This window comes from Micromys minutus (assembly GCF_963924665.1).
Source record: "Micromys minutus genome assembly, chromosome: 2".
Taxonomy (NCBI): Eukaryota; Metazoa; Chordata; class Mammalia; order Rodentia; family Muridae; genus Micromys; species Micromys minutus.
In genome coordinates this window covers 14,958,327-14,977,577 of record NC_137971.1, presented here as the reverse complement: position 1 = coordinate 14,977,577, position 19,251 = coordinate 14,958,327, and the positions used below count along the sequence as shown (strand labels likewise).

Genomic DNA, 19,251 nt, shown 5'->3' with positions numbered 1-19,251 from the left:
AGCAGGGCTATCATTGACAAATTCTAACCCAAGTCACAGTCTAAGCCTAGGCACACAATGCTATGGCCGTGTACTCCTTGCTACTTACCAGTCATCATTTCAGTGTCCCTGCTCACATCTTGTACTTTAGCCTGACTTCATCCTCTACTTTAGTCCAAATTCATGTCTCAGTAACTAAGCTGCCTCCTTCTGCTGAAGTGCCTGGGCATCAAACTGCACCTCCTCTCCCTTAGTCCCTGCTCATTTTACAAAGAGAAACTCTAAGTGAGAGGAGGATACCGAAGCCCAGACAGGTGCGTGAGCAGTGAGAGCTCTGAAGACTTCTGCCACCATTAACAGAGGACAGGGGTGGTGGTATGCACCTGCAATTTCCATACCAGAGAGAGGTGTATGCAGGAAAGATCATATACTTAAGGCCAGTCTGGACTGTGCAGTGAAATCCAAACCAGCCTTAGCTACAAGCACTTGGAGGGTAGCAGCACAAAGATCAGGAACCCAAAACCAGCCTTGAGTACAAAACAAGTTCTAGGTCAGCCTCGGATACTGAGACCTGTCTCATCTAGACAAATAAATAGAGAATGTGTAGGAAGAAAAGAGGCAAACCCTCCAAATGAGCCTTAAAAGTGCCATAGTGTATCTTATTCTTATGAAAAGACACAACTCACTCTTATGAAAGGAGCACCTATGGGAAGGAACAACATGGGCTCTGCTTTGACATCAGGTGTTCCAGTTACAGTAGCAGCTCTAAGCAGCTGAACTGTAAGATTCTGCTAAAGATAAATAGTAAGAGAGGCTTGTTCAAATGCAAAGAACTTTGACAACTGAAGAGCCAGCATGACTAACCACGAAAGACAGAAAAGCAGAGCCCTTGGGACTCCACGCTGTTGAAGTGCTTTAACCCCCACTGCCAAAACCCAAGCTCCAGAGAACAGAAAGGTCTGTGGTCTTTCTGCTGTTCCCCATCTATCGGGGAGCTCTGAGTAAGGGTAGTCAGTACACATACCGCATGCCAGGAGACCCAAAGACACAGCTTTACACTGTCATTTCAAAGTTGGCCTTCAACTCATCTCTTCATGGGGAGTGTCAAACAACATTCTACAAGATGAGTTCTACAAGATGAGTTTGTTCATGCTGCCTTAGAAATCCTTCTCATCAACACAAACAACCTTTAGAAATGGCTAAATAAATTGTGCACACCACAATTTTCCTACGAGCCTTACTCCATGGTATCTCTTGGAGACCCAGTGGTGGATTGCTGACCCAAGCTCTTGTTTTCTCAACCACCCAAAGAAATAGATGTATATCACAAACTATAAGAAAAAGACAGAGGAGCAGGGAACCTGGCTCAGACATGCCTTTTTTCTTCCTCAGATATATAACTACAGAAAATGACACAGCTCCCTTGATCATCCTTATTCAAAGCCATGAATGTTCATCTACAAGGAAACCCAAAACATTTTAACTGTCACAGAACAGAACAGTACAAGGTAGCTAGGAATAAAGACTAAACAAGCTTCAAAATAAAGGCCCACTGCAGTGGTGCATGCCATTAATGCCAGCGCTCATCAGGCAAGGGCAAGTGCATCTGAGTTTGAGGCATGCCTTGTCTACTACTGATTTCTAGGCCAGCCAGGGTACACAGTGAATGAAACCCTGTCTCAAAGTTAAGGAAGGGGTGTGTATGTATCTGTGTGTCTGTGTGTGTATATAGAGAAATGGCTCATCAGTTAAAAGTAATTGCTGCTTTCTCGAGGACCCAAGTTCAATTCTTAGCACCCATATGGTGATTCATACCTATCTGAAACCCAGGACCAAAAGATCCAGTACCCTCCTCTGCCCTCCAGGGTCACCAGGAACACATGTGTTATATATATGTAACACAAAACTTAAAAATGAAACCTAAAAATCAGCATGGCAACTTCAAAACAAACAAACAAAATCAAAACTACCCTAAACACAGAATTACTATATGATACAGCAACTCCTCATCTGGGCCTTTGCCTCAAAGAAATAAAAATAAGGTCTCTTTAGTCCTTTTAAGAGAGCCTTGCTATGTAGCCCAAGATGGCCTAGAAATAATTATCCATCTGCCTACCTCAGCCTCCCAAGGGCTAATGCTATAAGCATCCAACACCATACTGATCTGAAAGCAAGCTCCCAAACACAACTTGTACTCATAGAAGTATCATATACACAACCAAAAAGGTAATGATAACTCAAGTATCCATCAACAAATGAACAGATAAAATGTAGTAATTAAATCCCATGAAAATATTAGTTGGCCTAAGAGAAGGAAAGAGATTCTGGAATCATATAAGATGCATAAAACTTGAGAAGATTCTATATGAAATGACTACAATTTTAAGGTTTATCAGAAGCTAATGTCTGGTATCAGCATCCCCATTTACCAGGTGGTAGAAGAAGTCCAGAGAAGAAAATTTGCTCAAGGTCATGTGGAAACAGTAGCAGTGGCTTCTCTAATTCATCCCATGCCTTCTAGCCCATGGAGAATGACAGTAGCATAAGACATCACTGTGAACCCGAAACATTACTTCCTGAAAGGAAGAGCCTGGGCTAACAACTTTGCTACCTAATAAAAGCAGAACCTTTCAAAAACCACTCTTTAATCTTTAAGAAGTAGTTTCTTTGCTGGTAAAGTGTACTTTGAGGAAGGTGTGGTGACAAACCCATGTAATTCCAGCACTTCAGTTGTATAGCAGGAGGTCACCATTGGCTACTGAGTTCAAAGCTACTTGAGAGTCTGTTTCACGTGGCAAAAACAAGAACATTTATAGCAGCACATATTATACTCTACAGAGTCTGAAGATTAAAAGATTAGAGAAATTACATACGGAGGAACACCCCAAGCCTGACATTTAGTAAGGGAAAAAGATGTCAGTAAGGAGCGAAGGTATACTGCTCTTAGTATCATCAGTACATGCTCCTGGCTTGGGTCTAGTGTGATAAGATCTCCATGTATCCTTCCAATAATGTCTGAGGAAGCTGAATGGGTCCTTGCTTCTTTGGATAAATACTTAGCAATAGTGAAATGGATATGCTTATTCTCTGCAGGAAGCCCAGTTTGAGAACTGGAATGAAAAGGAGAAAAGCAACCATGCTGTTAGGCATCTTTCTCAGGCTCAGCCTGATTCTATCAGGCTATTCAGAGAAGGCAGGGAACTTAACCCAGCTGCCTGGTGGCCCTGGGGAAGAATAAGGACAGCAGCCAAGGAAGAAATCATTGAAAGCAAAAACAACAAAGTAGAAGATAAAATAAATGAGCCCAGATGAAAAAGAGCTGCCTTAAAAGCCCGTGTAAATAAAGATAAATAAATAACATACACTATATCCTTATGCACTTTATACTCTAACCCAGAACCTGATGCTGCATTCAAACATCCACATCTGTCTTACTGCCTTTAGGTCATAAAGGGGTACATGGGAGAAGAGTTCGTAATGCCAAATTCTTTTAGAAACTGACATTTATCATACAGACTCACGAGTGTCTTGACTGCTAGGTGCAGATCTGCATTTATTGGTGAGATTTATAAAACCGTGTTTGCTGCAAAATGTCTCTGGGTGTAGGCAGACAGTCCAGCCTCCTCCACTGTGCCTTGTTAGCACATCTGACCCCATGCTCCCCCGTCCCAGCCCACCTAACACACATTTCACAGCTTCCCTTTTATTCTCAGATGTGACACACTGTAGTAAATCACTGCAGAGACGAGGCATTCTGCTTTAAAAGAAAGATAGCAATAAACACCACACTCCCGCTCTCTCACACATTAGAATCTATACAAAGTTGTAAATACACATTACTATTATTGGAGTGTCTGGCAAGCCTTACATCTGGAGCTAAATCAAGTTCCCCATCTGCTGGTTTTGCCTCTTTTAATCAACATTAACTTCTTGATTGTTTGCAAAAACAACTTAATAACTGTTGAGAAAAAGGAAAATCATAGGAACAAAGGAAGGAAACAATGGGAGAAAGTCACACTGAGATTTAACATGCAGCCCTTTCCCTCCTCACCTACAGACCCACGGATTCCTGTGAGATTACTGCTTCCCCTGGCCCTGTGAATCCCACATCTGACACGATTTTACCTAAGATATACAGCACTCTGTTTTGCTATTTCATAAGGAACTAAAAATGACTTAGCCCCTAGGGCCTTTGTTTGCTTGTATTTACCACAAATAGAAATAGCTATCTATAGTAAAATGTGAATGTTCTAGATTTCCATGAAGAAACTGGTGAAGAGCAGAGGAAACCTTAGGGGAAGCTGGCGGGTAGCTTATGCATAAAGAACACTTTGGCAGCTGAGGTGCCTGCGAAGGGCATGCAACCATCTCTGGGGTAGAAAATTCACAGAACAGCCAGCACTTTGAGCTATTTCAATATGACAAAATGAGAGCCTCATGTACTCCTGCTTCTTGATCAAGTATGACAATTTCTTCCACTCCTACAGACATCAGGGCTTAAAATAGTAGTAGTGCTTAGAGCACTCTCCTTGGGAAGGTGCAGTAAAGCTTGGGATGAGCAATAAACTCTGAGAGAAACTTTCAGCCTTACCTGATATTCACCAACGCGTGTGTCACCTTGCTTGCTGCTTCTTTCCACTGGCCAGCATTGGTGGAAAGCCTAAGGACTGGGAAAGAAAGAATACACATCTGTCAAGCTTCTGACAAAAAACAAATGTGAGGAATGAAGACATGTCTTGGAATAGCACGATTACCAAACCAAACAAAACCTGTGCTGATCTTGTTTTTAAAAAGACAACAAATGAGGGCTTATAAAATCTTTCAAGGATTTTCTCTAGGAATTTTTTTTTCTCTGCCTTCTCGATTTTCATTAAAGTAGTCACTACTCCTTTTCTGCCTCAGGCAGTTCCTAGCCCCTCCCCTGATAATAGGCCCCCGAATTTAGTTTCTATATTCACTTAATAAACAAAGAAGATAAGGTGATGGCCCAGCTGGCCACTAGAGCAGGATGGCCTGAGTTAGAGCCCCGAAACGCACTGAAAAATATCTGGTCTAGGGGCATATGCTAGTAATCCCAGCACTGGTGAAGCAGAGACAGATGGAGCCCTGGGGCTTGCTCCTGGCTAGTTGGCTTTGTCTTCTTGACAAGCCCAGGTCAATGAGAGGCCCTGCTTAAAATGATGAGGTGGACAGCTCCCGTGTAATAACTTGAGATTGACCCCTGGCCTCCATGCACACATGCCTGCACTACACATGCACACTCACAGATATCTACAATAGGAGTGGCATTGTGAGGGCAACCTGGTTGCCATGTTTACCATTTAATGGCAAGGGTTACACTTGGTTGGCATAGAACTACGTAGACGAGGCTAGCCTTAAACTCACAGCTGTCCCTTCTTGCTCCACGCACATCTTTATAAACCAGTCACATATCCAGCCAAAAAGGACAAAAAACCTTCCCAGATAGAGAATGATCATGTTTCAAACCAGAAAAATAAGCTGTTTTGCTTCTCTAACTTACATGGATAACCTGCAAAATGAATCAATTGAAAGCATTCACTATCTGACCAAATTCTCTTTTACAAATACATTCACAGTGGGAGAAAAGATGACAGATATACAAAAGCGAACACATTCCTTGACAGCTGTGACTTCAGGCCACACAGGTATTATAACCATGCCATTTAGAAGAGACGCAACGGCACAAGTACTCCCTGGATGATGAACAGAAGGCAGGCATTCAATTAAGTTTTTGTTTTAGCTATCTGTCCATGCATTCATGTGTATAGGAATGTGTGCACATACATGTGCACGTAGAGAACAGAGATGAACTTCATCCTCTATCACTCAGCACCTTTAAGATTTTTTTTTTACTAATTTATGTTCGAGTATTAAAGCATATGCTTATGGGGGTCAGAGGACAATTTGTGAAGTTAATTTTCTTCTTCTAATGTGTGGGTTCAAAGGATTGAGTTTAGGTTGTCAGGCTTAGAGGCAAGCCCCATTATCTACCAAGCCATTTAGGTGGCTCCTCTACCTTATTTTTTGATTTATGGTCTCTTACTAAACTTGGAAGTCACTTATTGACTAAAGTAATAGCAAGACAAGCCTTGGGTTCACTTGACTTCATCTCCCCAGCATGGAATTATGAGCACATACACATAATATGTGCACTGCTGACTCAGGGCTTCATGTGTGGGCAACAAGGATTTTACCCACTGAGCCATCTCCCCAGCCCCCAAATATGTTTTTAAAGACTGTTTGATTACAGAGGCAAATGTGTAGAATTTGCTTACGAAGTATTAGGCACTAGATACAGGTTATATATAATATAGCATACAAATAGGTGTTATGTCTAAAATAAAAACATTCCTTTCCGCAGAGAAGCTCTTTAAGCAGGAAACTGACCAGATTCACCAGGCCCCTCCCTCCAAGAGTTAACAAGCCAAGATCCTGAGAGTCACTCTCAAATAAGGCAAGCAACAAAGAAGACACAAGAGACCAGACTAGCTGCCCAGAAGAAGCAAAGCCAGCTAAGCTACCTGAAAGAGGTTTAGACTTAGAAAGCACATTCTCCAACCTGTTGAGATACCTGCAGGCTGTGCAATATATTCCAGTATATTCTAGGTTCTTGGCTTTTGTTAGCTGTCACTTGTGCTAGGGTGGACTTTAGTGATGATTCTGACTTTGAGTCATTACTGTTCCTGTAACTCCTCACCAACTCTCTTAAAAGAAACCCTAATAAAACTCACCGGCTCACCAAGTTGGATTTTGTTGGTATCTATATACTTAGGTCTACCCTGGGCTTCCTATCCTAGTAGACATGTTGTGTCCCCCTCCCTCAAAAAGTCTTGTCACACAACAAGACTTCTGGTGTGTCTGAAGACAGGCACAGTGTATACATAAAATAAATAATTCTTAAAAAAAAAAAAAGAGGTCTAGTAGGCCCATGCATAAAAAGTGTGGCTCTAACAGGCCTTTCCGTTTCCCAACCCACTTCTGCTCTGCCAAACTGTTAGATTATGTTTTTAAAGTTAGATACCAAAGTCTATTTCTCATTTGGCTACTTCTTCCCTCTGAGACTGACCACCCAGGTACAGCTATCAAAGTAATGTAGTTCAGCAATCAAAGGTCCCCTTTTGGCTGCCCTCATTAACAAGTACAATCAAAACAAACCAACTCTTCCCAACAGTTTCCTTTCTTCCTTTTATAAACTGCTATTTGCCTGTGAGCCACATCTGTGGTTGGAGAGATGGCTCAGTGGGTAAAATCCTTGCTGCCTAAGCATGAAAACCTGAGTCAGCAGTGCACACACAGAAGCAGTCCTTTATCCCTCAGGGACAAACATCACTTCCTCTTTCCCTTGCCCTTTTTATCCCCTCTTCCCTTCTCCCTCTTCCTCTGCCTGACTTGTCTATTATTCCCTGCCCTAATCTCTTTGTACTATGAACTTGGTCTTGGAGTCTTGTGCTGACTTCAAGGGAGTTGTTAGTTTGAAGAAATTTTTGGTTTGTTTTCACATATTTATTTGAGAGAAGGACGGGGGGGGGGGAGTGTGCACACATGTATGTGTGTGGATGTATTTATATTTATGTATACTCCATCTTTAATGGTCTGGGAAAGGGCTGGGGTGAGCAATCCAAAGCATGGACAGCAAATGCAATTTGAACGTTTGAAACTGTTGTCATCACTATCTTCTATTTGGAATAGCTAGTACCTGGGAAGGAGGCACACAGTAAATAATCACAGTGGATCTCTCTCCCTCTCCCTCTCCTCCTCCCTCTCCCCCCTCCCCCTCCCCCTCTCCCTCTCTCTCTCTCTCCTGAACATTGAACTCTGGTCCTCATACTTGTATTACAAGCACCTTACAACTGACTTATCACTCCAGAACTTAACAGCCCTGGCTCTTTAGGGCTTGCTTTGTAGCCAGCTGTCCTCAAACTCACAGAGATCTGCCTGATCTACCTGTGATGCTATTAAAGGCATCTTAACCGGGGCTGGAGAAATGGCTCAGTGGTTAAGCGCAGGTATTGCTCTTTTAGAGGGCCTAGATTCAGTTCTTAGCAGTATGTCAAGAGTCTCACAACCTCCTGTGACTCCAGTTCCAGGGAACTCAATGCCTCTGGCCTCCATTGGCACCTTCACACATCATACACTCACACAGACACTCTTTCAAAAATTTTAGAGACATTTTAATACAGACTTGAGCAGAGGGAAAGGAGATACAGAGGATCTCAGAAGAACTAAGACATACCCATGTGTAGTACACCCTTCTCAAGGAAGAGTTGTCTACTGATACATTTTAAGTTTTCTTAAAACATTTATTCATTTATGTGTATGTGTGCATGCACTGAGTACAGGTACCTATGGAGATTGGAAAAGGACACTGAATCCAAGCTGAGGCAGAAGCCATGTCCTACCCAGAATCCCCTCAATGCTGAGACTGATGGTATGTAATCCCACACATGCATTCCATCAATGCTGATGCCCTCTTCTGATTTCTATGCACATATCTGACTACAGAGATATACATGTGCACAAGCATCCCCCCCTCACACACACACTAAACAAAATTTTTAAAACCTACCCCTCGAGACGCTGTCTCCATAACTCAGGCTGGCTTTGAGTTTGTTGCAAAGCCAATTATGACCCTCAATTCTTGATCTTCCTGTTTCTATCTCCAAGCTGCTGGGATCAAACCCAGGTTTCCTGCAGCTTAGAAAGCACTCTACCAACTGAACTATATCCCTAACCCCTCTTTCTGTTTTTTTTTTTTTTTTTTTTTTTTTTTTTTGGAGACAGAATCTTATGTAGCCCAGACAAACTTTTTTTGTAATATTTACTGATACAGGTGGCAAACCAACATGTCAGGCAAGAATCCACTAAAAATTTAAGATTATCAGCTTAAGAGTTAGAGTTAGAATTTTATTTTCTAAGTGAGAGGTGGTTTCTCAGTGAGAGGAAGAGTCACAGGGTGGCTCTTCAAGTGTGTGTGTGGGGAGGAGGGGGACCTTAAATAAAGAAATGGGTACTCTCAGCTCATAGGCTCTGAGGCCCCTGCTGTGAGATGAGACAAGAAGATTGCTCTGAGACAGAAAGTTTTAAAGTTTGGTTTATTTGCCTTAAAGGTAATATAAAGCTATAATGCTTATTAAATCTTATAGGAATTTTTATTCTTTCTAGCAAGGGCTCCGTGGGAATTTGGGGTTAAAATCCTGGTTTGTCAAGCTGCCTACTTCTTATTAACAGGTATTAATAGAAATGTGATTAAATTGTTTTTATAGCTAGAAAGAGAGTACAGATTTTACCTGAGTCACATGGGAAATTCTGCCCACAATTCACAACTAGTACAGGGAAAAATAGAAGTACCAAGCAGAGAGCATAACAGACATGTATTACAGACATGGTTAGTGAGTGGGGGTCTGACGTTCCAGGTAGAGAGCTTATCAGATAGATGGTATATTTTGGTCTGTAGGATAATTCATATTCTTTGTTCATGGGCTCAATGGGAATTTTGGGTTGATCTCCTGGCATGACAGATTAGAGATGCTTGAGAATAGGCTTATAGAGGGTTTTAGTTTACTTCATTTGTTTTGGATTGTTTTAATTTTCAAAATGGGTGTGATTTTGAGTTTTGTGGTTATATTATTTCTCTGGGAGAGAATGCAAGATACAAGCTTTTTGGATTGCCAACTAAAGGACATACTACTTTAAAAGTTTTGTCTTTGTGTTTTTAAAAAAGGGTGACTCCGGATACCTTTCAAAGTTATATGGATCAGATTTGATAGAAAGAGACCTCTTAAAAACTAGATTCAAGAGTATCATACAAAAAAGATACTAAAATTTTGTTTTGAAATTTATATATTACAGTTGTGGTGAGTCAGACATGCTGAACTGGCCTGCCTAAACTCCTGATCAGGGACTTTTGGCCCGGATCCAGTCCAAGACAGATAGTTGGTATGGCCTTAAGGCCTAGCCAGATCCCTCATTTTCCCTCCCCACCCCTCAAAGACATCTCAATGCCAATGTACAGCTTGAATAAGTTACTGAAGAGTCGTTGACCCAATGTCCTGGACTTGGGGGTGGGGTGGGGTGGGACTGAAGGTGGTATTCTAAGGTTGTCTTTTTGAGGAATTTAGAAATGGTCATAATTTAACAGGGAGAAACTAGCTCAAATTGATTGTACAGCCACAATCTCATTTGGTAAAAATCTTTATATTTGTTACTAAGTTGAAGTTATAATCTCTTAACATTGATACAGAATTTATTTGATACAAATTTAAGGTTATCATTGATATCACTTTCTTATTGATATAAAGTTGGAATTGATATTTACTGTTACTCTCATATAGGCATTGTGCCTATACAACACATTTAAGAATATGAGGCTTAGACCCAGTCCTGTAACTGCTATTATAAACTGATCTGAGATGATTAAACATAGGAGTTAAGGGCCTGATAACAAATTCATGGCTCTGAGTTTACTGTTAGGGTATTTTCAAGATAATTGATTAAGAGTAGTTAATGGACAACAGTCCAGATTACTTTACATAGATAGATGGTTTTCAAAAACATCAGAAACCTACAAAATGTGACATTTAATGTTATTTATCATTTGTTGAGACATATCTGCTCCTAACAGCTCCCCTTTTGTGGATTTATAGAAGAAATTGAGCATTTTTACCTCCAGGTGAGGTTTACATTGTGGCTAGAAAGCCACTGGGCAGAAATTGCCTATTTCTCCTACAGACCAGTACTGTTTTTGAGAGGACACAATTTACAGGTTGGAACAGCTTAGATCTGCCAAGACAGAATAAACTATTTCTTAATACTTCCTGGTGAGACGGCTCAGTGGTTAAAAGCACTGAGTGCTCTTCTAGAGTTCTGAGTTCAATTCCCAGCAACAATATGGTGGCTCACAACCATGTGTAATGGGATCAAATGCTCTCTTCTAGTGTGTATGAAGGCAGCTACAGTGTACTCATATACATAAAATAAGTAAATCTTTAGAAAAAAAAAGTCAGGTAGAGACATTTTGCTGATTGAGATGAAAATATCCAGCAGATGCCATGTGTCCCTATTTTTTCTACTATTTATTGCTTCAAATTCCTTCCGATTTAACTTTTCAACTGGGTTTACACAACTATTGTACCTGTATTGGACGACTGATCTTAGGTCCTTATGTCTGCTAGATAAGTACTTTACAAGTGAGCTGTCCCCCCAGCCAGTCTACTGCTGCTTTTTGAGACAAGGTCTCATGTAGCCCAGACTGATTTAGACCTCTGTATGTCAATGAGGATGACCTTAAACTTCTGATTCTCCTGCTTCTACCTTCCGAGTGCTAAGACTACAGGTGTGTCCAGAACACACTGCTATGGTGTGCTAGGGACTGAATCCAGGGCTTCCTACATTTTGGAAAAGCACTCTATCAACTGAATTTCAACCTCAGCCTAAAATCCCAAATTGGGGTAAGTTTCTTCAGTCTGTCTTTCATGACTTTAATAGTGTATTATTTTTGTTTTCCATAGTTTACAATATAAATAATAGCTTTAGTTTGAAGTACAATTACATTGTACACATAGGGGCCAGACAACAACTTTTGGGAATCTGTTCTTTCCTTTCACCATGGGTTCCAGTGACTGAAATGAAGTAAGCAGGATTGTACAATGAGTACTGTCACTACCAGCTGAGCCATCTCAATGCCCTGTCCCCTTTAACACACTTAAGAACATTTTTGTCTGTACAGGTTTGATTCTGTATGAGATTATATATACTGTATGCATATGTTCATGTGTCTGCAGAGGCCAGAAGGCATTGGATTCCCGTAGAACTGGAGTTACAGATGGTTTTGAGTCACTGATATGCTTTGCTGGAAACTGAACCCAGGTTCTTTTAAAGAGTAAGTCCTCACTAGCCCTTTTAAAATGTATTTCATTATTTATTTTACTTCCTACTCTTTCATAACATAGGATCCCAAGAAGAGGCAAGGCTTTTGCTTTGTTCTGCTTTGTTTTTTAAAGGGTCAACAAGAGAAGGACTGCAAAGGGAAACAAAAGAGATGAGGCAGTAGCTCAGTTGATAAGAGCACTTACCTAGCATGTAGAATGTAATTCCTTAAGAATGCTATCCACCTTGTATTTTGAGGCAGGGACTCTCAATGACCTGAAGTTCACCAAGTAGGATAGGCTAGATGGCAGTACACCCCAGGGATCTATCTATCAGGCTGGTCTCTGGAATTTACAGAGATCTATCTATCTGTCTAGCATTTGCGTGCTAGAATTAAAGTCATTCACTATCACGCCTGGCTATGATCTATTTATTTCTATGCCATACAAAGGTACCATCCAACTAGGGAATCTTTTGTAGTATCTTCCTATTACTTACTGGATAGGGCAGAGAAAGGTTAAGAAAAAATACAAAAGCTTACCCATGGAGTAGAGGTTGTCAAAGCTCTGGTGCATGCGGATGATTTCATAGTAAAGCTCATCATAGCTGCTGGGGGTTGGCAGGAATGTGTCACCATATGTGATAAACATATTAAATAGGTTCACAATCTGAAATAGAAGCAATAGCTCATATCCAGGTATCAAGCTGGGAAGATCAGAAAAGCATTACTAGTGGTACCATAGCCATCTCTTATTGGTTTCCAGATAGAAATTTTGGAGACTTTGTAAACTGGTTGTAAAACAGTTATTAAAAATTCAATGATTAAAAACTAACAATTTTCTTACTTATTTTCTACTTTTATTCTTATCTGTAATCTGAAAACTAATTTATACATGTAGAAAGAATACCATATAACACAGTGCTGCCACATCTCAACACTGCATGACTTTGTTGAAAATTGGCCATCTTGGGCATAGTTCTACAATTAGCAGATACTACAAAATCAGGACATTCAACCCCACCAAATACTTAACATTTACAAGCTGTAAGGTTTGGTGCCTCCTTCTCCCGATGAATTACTAGCCAGACAAGCATTTCTATGGACCCTTCAGAAGCCAAGCGCAATGATGATGGAACCACTTATCTGGCTGGGAGGCCTCTAACAAACTTACTATCCACCCACACAGAGACTGCAAGAGTAAGTACAGTACAGATTCTTAGCTGGAACCAAACTCAATATTATAGAGATATGACTTGTATCCATGCCTCCAAGGCCAAATGCATAAGGAAAATATAGCTTAGACCCCAGACCTTGGCTCCTATTACAAACCAGCCCATTTCTGCCTTAGTATATTGGCTTTAGAAAAACAAATATGTTTTTTATTAATACTCACCATAAGGGCCAATGTAAAAATGTTGTGTTTGGCCAAAAGTACGGTTTCATTTGACATAAGAAACTTCAGCAAGTTTATCAAGGCTTTAGAGAAAAACAACAACAATAAATTATTCAAATCATAATCAATATAATCAATAAAAGTAAGTAATGATTTCTCAGTGGCATTGCTGAGTGTGATGACTACAGCGCCTTCAGGATGCACATGGTAGAATGAAAGAACAGCCTCCTACAACATGTCATTTAGCCTCAACATATATGTACACATGGATGTGTCCACATACAAACACACACACACACACACAAATAAACAAATGTAATGAAACATTAATAAAAGCAGAATAGCTCTATAGATACCCATAGGTCAGAAGAGTCTCAGCAACCAAGGCCTTACTTTATTATTAATATATAATTGTGTATGTGTATGTGTGTGTCTAATTGTGTGGGCATGTGTGTGTATGACCTGAAAGTAGTAAAAGGCTATGAGGAGTAGCAGAGGGTGGGAAAACAAGAGAGACTAATAGAATATATGTGACATAAAAGTAGAAGAAACTATTTAGGAGGGAGAAAGGAACCAGCAAAGGAGGGAAAAATCCATTGTTTCTAATTCATTGTTACAACTAAAAAAAAAAAAAAAAAAAGCAAGACAGGAAAGAAACACAATACTTAGACTAATTTTAGGGTTATAGTGTGCTATTTCAATATATGCAGAAAGGAAAAAAAAGGCAAAATCAGGGTAATTAGTATTTCATTTTCCTTGTTACTTATGTTTAGAGCCTTTGAGCTTTTGAGAGCTTCCAAATTTTAAAAAGCTAGAAGTTTTTAAAAATTAAAAAAATTAAATTTAGAAATTAACAAAAAATAACCCTCTGTGAATATTTATGTAAAATAGGTAGTTGCAAAATACCACATTTCACTGTGGTGTGAAACACTAGTACCTACGTTTTCCATCCAGGTGACTTCTAGTGCCCATTACCCAACAGCTCTTTGCTCTCCCCCAATTATCAGTGTCTAGTAATCACTACTCTACATTAAGATCAAATATATTTTTTTAACTTCCATGTCTAAGAGGATATGGTATTTGTCTTTCTGTGTCTGGCTTATTTCATTGACATACATCCTCTAATTTCACAGCACTTTTCATTTGGCTACAGATGACAGGATTTATTCTTTCTTGGGTGGAGTAATATCCCACTCCTCTGTACTTTTTGGTAGTAAGGGGGGGGTGTTGTAGTTGGAATGAGAATGGCTGCAAATAGGCTTATGTACTGAAATGTTTGGTCGCAGCTGGTAATACTGTTTGGGATTAGGAGGTGTGTCTCTGCCTCCTGCTTGTGGATCAATGTGAGCTCAGCTGTTCCTGACGGTATGCATTTGCTCAGCCTTCATGGGCTCTTACACTGACTAGTTTTATGTCCGTCTGACACACATTACAGATATCTGAGAAAAGAAACCCTCAATTGAGAAAATGTCTCTATACGATTTAGCTTCAGGCAAGCCTGTAGGACATTTTTTTTTAAATTAGTGATTAGTGTGGGAGAGCGTGGCCATTATAGGTGGGGCTGATCCTGGTCTGGTGGTCCTGGGTTTGATAAGAAAACTAGCTGAACAAACTATGAGGATCAATCCAGTAAACAGCACCCCTTCTTGGCCTCTGCATCAGCTACTGTCTCCAGATTCCTGCCCTGTTTGAGTTCCTTCCTGACTTCCTCCTGACTAGGAACAGTGATGTGGAAGTGTAAGCCAAATAAACTCTTTCCTCCCCAAGTTGCATTGGTGATGGTGTTTTATCACAGCAGCAATAACCCTAAGACAATTCTAAATTCTGAAATCATAGGCCAATAAAATAATGGCTGGTTATGGTTTTGTCACAGCAATAGAAAAATAAATAACACAAGAACATAAGATAATCTGGCTCATAGCCCAGGCTGACCTCAAATTCATGATCTTCCTGCCTCTGTCTCTGAGTGCTGGGATCACAAGCACATACTACCATGTCTACTATATCTAAATCTATACGTGTATGTATCACCAATACATTCATGGGGAAAGACAGGCTGCCCTCCTATTCACTATAGCTGAGAACGATGCTTGGCCCAAGTCAGCCCAGAGCCATGTAAATCCTAAGTATGTGTTCCACCACTGAGCTACACCTCCAGATTCCTGCCCATTTTTAACTGCACCTCCAGCCCATTCCCCATGCATGTGTAAAAGAGAATCTCATGTAGCCCAGACTTGCCTCAAACTTGTTTTACATAGAGGCTGATCTTAATTATTGAGCCTTCTGTCTCCACCTCCAAAATGCTAGAATTACCACATCTGAAGCTCTTGCTCACTTTTAAATTGTGTTATTTTGTTGGTTTTGAGTTCTGTATAACTTTTGGGTATCAGTCTTTTGTCAGGAAATCAAAGAGATGGATCAGCAGTTAAAAATCTATACAGTTCTTGCTGAGGACCCAAGTTCGTTTCCCAGCACCTATGGGAAGTGGGGCTCTCACAACTCCTATAACTCCAGCTCCAGTGGAATCCAACACTCTGACCTCTGACACCACCACCACCACCACCACCACACACACATACACACACACACACACAGAGAGAGAGAGAGAGAGAGAGAGAGAGAGAGAGAGAGAGAGAGAGAGTCCCACTATTAAACCCTAGCTCACCTTGAGCTCACAAAGATCCTCCTGCCTCTGTTTTCTAGTGCTGGAATTACAGAACTCTACCAACATACCCAGCTCAAAAAAGTAAATCTTTCAATCTTTAACCTTTTGGCAGATAAACAGTTTAACAATCTCTCTCATTTTGCAGGCTGTCCACATTACTTCTATTTTGCTATGGATAGTCTAATATGATCCAATTTTCCTAATATTTGCTTTTATTGTGTGAATTCTTGGGGCCTTTTATTTATTTCCAATAGTGGAGAGATGGTACCTAGGGCTCTGGACCTGCTAAGTGCATCTCTACTATACAGTCCTTTTTATTTGGTTAGTTTTTGTTTTTTGAAACAGGATTTCTTTGTGTACTATAGCCCTGGCTATCCTTGAACTCACTTTGTAGACCAGGATGCCCTCAAACTGACAGAGATCCTCCTGCCTCTGCCTCCTGAGTGTTGGGATTAAAGGTGTGAGCCATCACTGCTCAGCTACAGTTTTCATGTGTGTGTGCATGTGTGTGCATGTATGTACATGTGTTACCTGGACTCTGGTGATGCAACCTTAGGTCCTCACACTTTCTCAGCAGTACCTCAGTCCTGCAAACACATCCCCAGCTCTTTAGTTTTTATTGTGAAACAGGATCTACGTTGCCTAAGTAGGCCCCAAACTTTGACTTGGCTTTTTAAATAGATGGAATAACTGGCCTGTGCCACCAGGCTCTAGGTCTTTTTAAAGCAGACTAAAGACTGGATAACTTTAAAAGCAGACTAAAGACTGCATAATTCAACTCAATGCTACAGTTTGTCTGGTATAGACAAGATCCTGGTTCTCTCTAGCACAGATAAACTGGTACATTTTTAAAAAGTGGGCCAGTGTGGAGGCACAACCCTGTAATCTTAGCACTTGGGTGGTGAGGACAGGAAGGTTCTGGTTGGGTGATGTGGTGCTTTGCTAAGGCAAGACCCATGGAGGGACACGTGATATTTGGAGACTATAAATAGGACTCAATGAACAGTGGCAGTTCACTTGCATAGCTGGCCTTGCAGCACCTGTACTCTCGAATCTTTGTCTTTCCAGCTCTGTACTCACTGCTGATTCGAGGTACCCTGGCACTACTGAACTTGACTGCTGGTGTCCTGACAAATGGAGATTGGAATCACCCCAAGAAACTACTTCTAAACAGGCCCACATCCCTTTGTCCTATTTACCATTTTTTTTCTACCTTTGGACTGTGGTCTAGAAGGAAGAAGTATTTGAGACTCCTTATTAAAAGTTGGTTTTGATCAGGTATGAGAGGAGACAAGGATGATATACAAAGGGTCAGGAAATTGAACGAAAGTGTGTAGTGACAGGGATAGAGAAGTGGGGTGTAGTGGCTATTCCTGGTTGTCAATTTGACTATATCTGGAATGAACCACAATCCAGAATTGGAGGCTCACTTTTGATCTTGATCTTGAGGCAAAGAGGCTATGAATCTTTGGACACTAAGGCAAGATCTCTGAACTCAAGGTCATCTGGGACAAAGCAAGTCCCAGATCCTGGTGTAGTGGTACACACCTTTAATCTGGGATGAACCTTCTGTTGGAGACCTACATAAGGACATTGGGAGAAGGAAGGCTCTGTCTCTTTGCCTGCTTGCCTTGTGGGACTGAGCAACTACTACATCCTTGAACTTCCACTCACAGCTGCTGCCAACCATTGTTGGAGAGTTGGACTACAGATTATAAGTCACCAACAAGTCACCTTACTATATGGAGACTACCCGTAAGTTCTGTGACTCTAAAGAACCCTGACTAATACATGGGGGTAGCCATCAGAAAGTCCCAGATCCCAGTAAAGCAACAGGCTTCCAGGACCCAATGGGGATGAGATTAGTTGAAATGCTCAACAAAGGAGAGGGAGAATTTGTAGAGAGCATATCCAAAGGTTAGGTGAGGCCTCTGGTTGTGGGGCCACTCACTCATCTCCAAACTTTTAACCCAGAACTGCTCCTGTCTAAAGGAAATATGGGGACAAAGTGCGGAGCAGAGACTGAAATAAAGGCCATCCAGAGACTGCCCCACCTGGGGATCCATCCCATATACAGACACCAAACCCAGACACTACTGCAGATGCCCAGAAGTGCTTGCTGACAGGAGCCTGATAGAGCTGCCTCCTGAGAGGCTCCGCCAGAGCCAGACTAACAGATGCAGATGCTCACAGCCAACTAATGGACTGAACATGGGAACCCTAATGGAGGAGTTAGGAAAAGAACTGAAGGAGCTGAAGGGGTTTGCAACCCCATAGAAAGAACAACAATATCGACCAACCAGACTCCCTCAGAGCTCCCAGGGAATAAACCACCAACCAAAGAGTATACATGGAGAGACTCAGGGCTCCAGCTGCATGTGTAGCTGAGGATGGCCTTATCTGGCATTAATGGAAGCAGAGGCCCTTGGTCCTATGAGCTCAATGACCCAATATGGGGGAATGCCAGGGCGGTGAGGTAAGAGTGGGTAGGTGGGGGAGCACCCTCATAGAAGTAGGGGAAGGGGTGATGGGATAGAGTTTGCAGAGGGGAAACTGGGAAGGGGGATAATATTTGAAATGTAAATAAATAAAATATCTAATTTTTTAAAAGGTGATTTTGAAAAATCTAAGCCTACAGGTGGTGCCCAACAGGGCCAAGGCATAATGAGTAAATCTGCCTCGGATGTGGTAGAGAAAAGATCAGGTTATGAGGGCTTAACAATGTCCTTTAAGACAGGTAAAATAGCAGTGACTACTAGTAGGAGATGGGAGGTCTCCTACTCTGTCCCCAGAAGGAGTCTTTTGGGTTTGTTTCCTGGTTTTCACGTATATGCTTCTGGAAAAGATCGGGATGAAAGCTGACAAGTCTCATGTCAGAGAGGACTGTAGAGTTGGCTAATCACACAGTTTTCGAATAGAGGTAGAAGTGCTTGGGAAGCAAAAAGAGCCAGTGGGAGGAGAACAACCGTGAAATCCAGCCTGTGCTAAATGACACCATGTTAAAAAAAAAAAAAAAAAAAAAAAAAAAACACTGATCTTCCCAGGTGCGTGTCTTCTTATCTGCCCATTTAAGGTTTTAAAAGCATCTACTTCTTACCACTTCTTACAAGCAATTAAGCTCAGAGACGTGACTGCTAAACTGACATCCCAGTGTTCCAAATCCTCCCACATGATCTCCCCATCACTTTCTCAATTTACAAGTAAAGAAAGGGCTCCTTCCACCTCATACTAGTAGCATCTACTGTCCTCAAGTTTCAGCCTCACGTCTGTTTCAGACATCAGTGCTGGTAGGGCCATGTGGACATTCCGAATGGTTTCCAGCTGTGG

General features: G+C 41.2%; 1 protein-coding gene across 1 annotated transcript in view; it reads right to left on the bottom strand.

Annotated features, from left to right (window-relative positions):
• Positions 1 to 19,251, bottom strand: part of ARMH3 (armadillo like helical domain containing 3) — a 173,549-nt gene that overhangs the window by 62,876 nt on the left and 91,422 nt on the right. The window contains exons 21-23 of the mRNA XM_080913266.1: positions 13,260 to 13,342; positions 12,407 to 12,533; positions 4,571 to 4,646 (exon numbers count right to left, since the gene is read on the bottom strand). Coding sequence (XP_080769392.1) covers positions 4,571 to 4,646; positions 12,407 to 12,533; positions 13,260 to 13,342 — 286 coding nt within the window. The remainder of the gene's footprint in view (positions 1 to 4,570; positions 4,647 to 12,406; positions 12,534 to 13,259; positions 13,343 to 19,251) is intronic.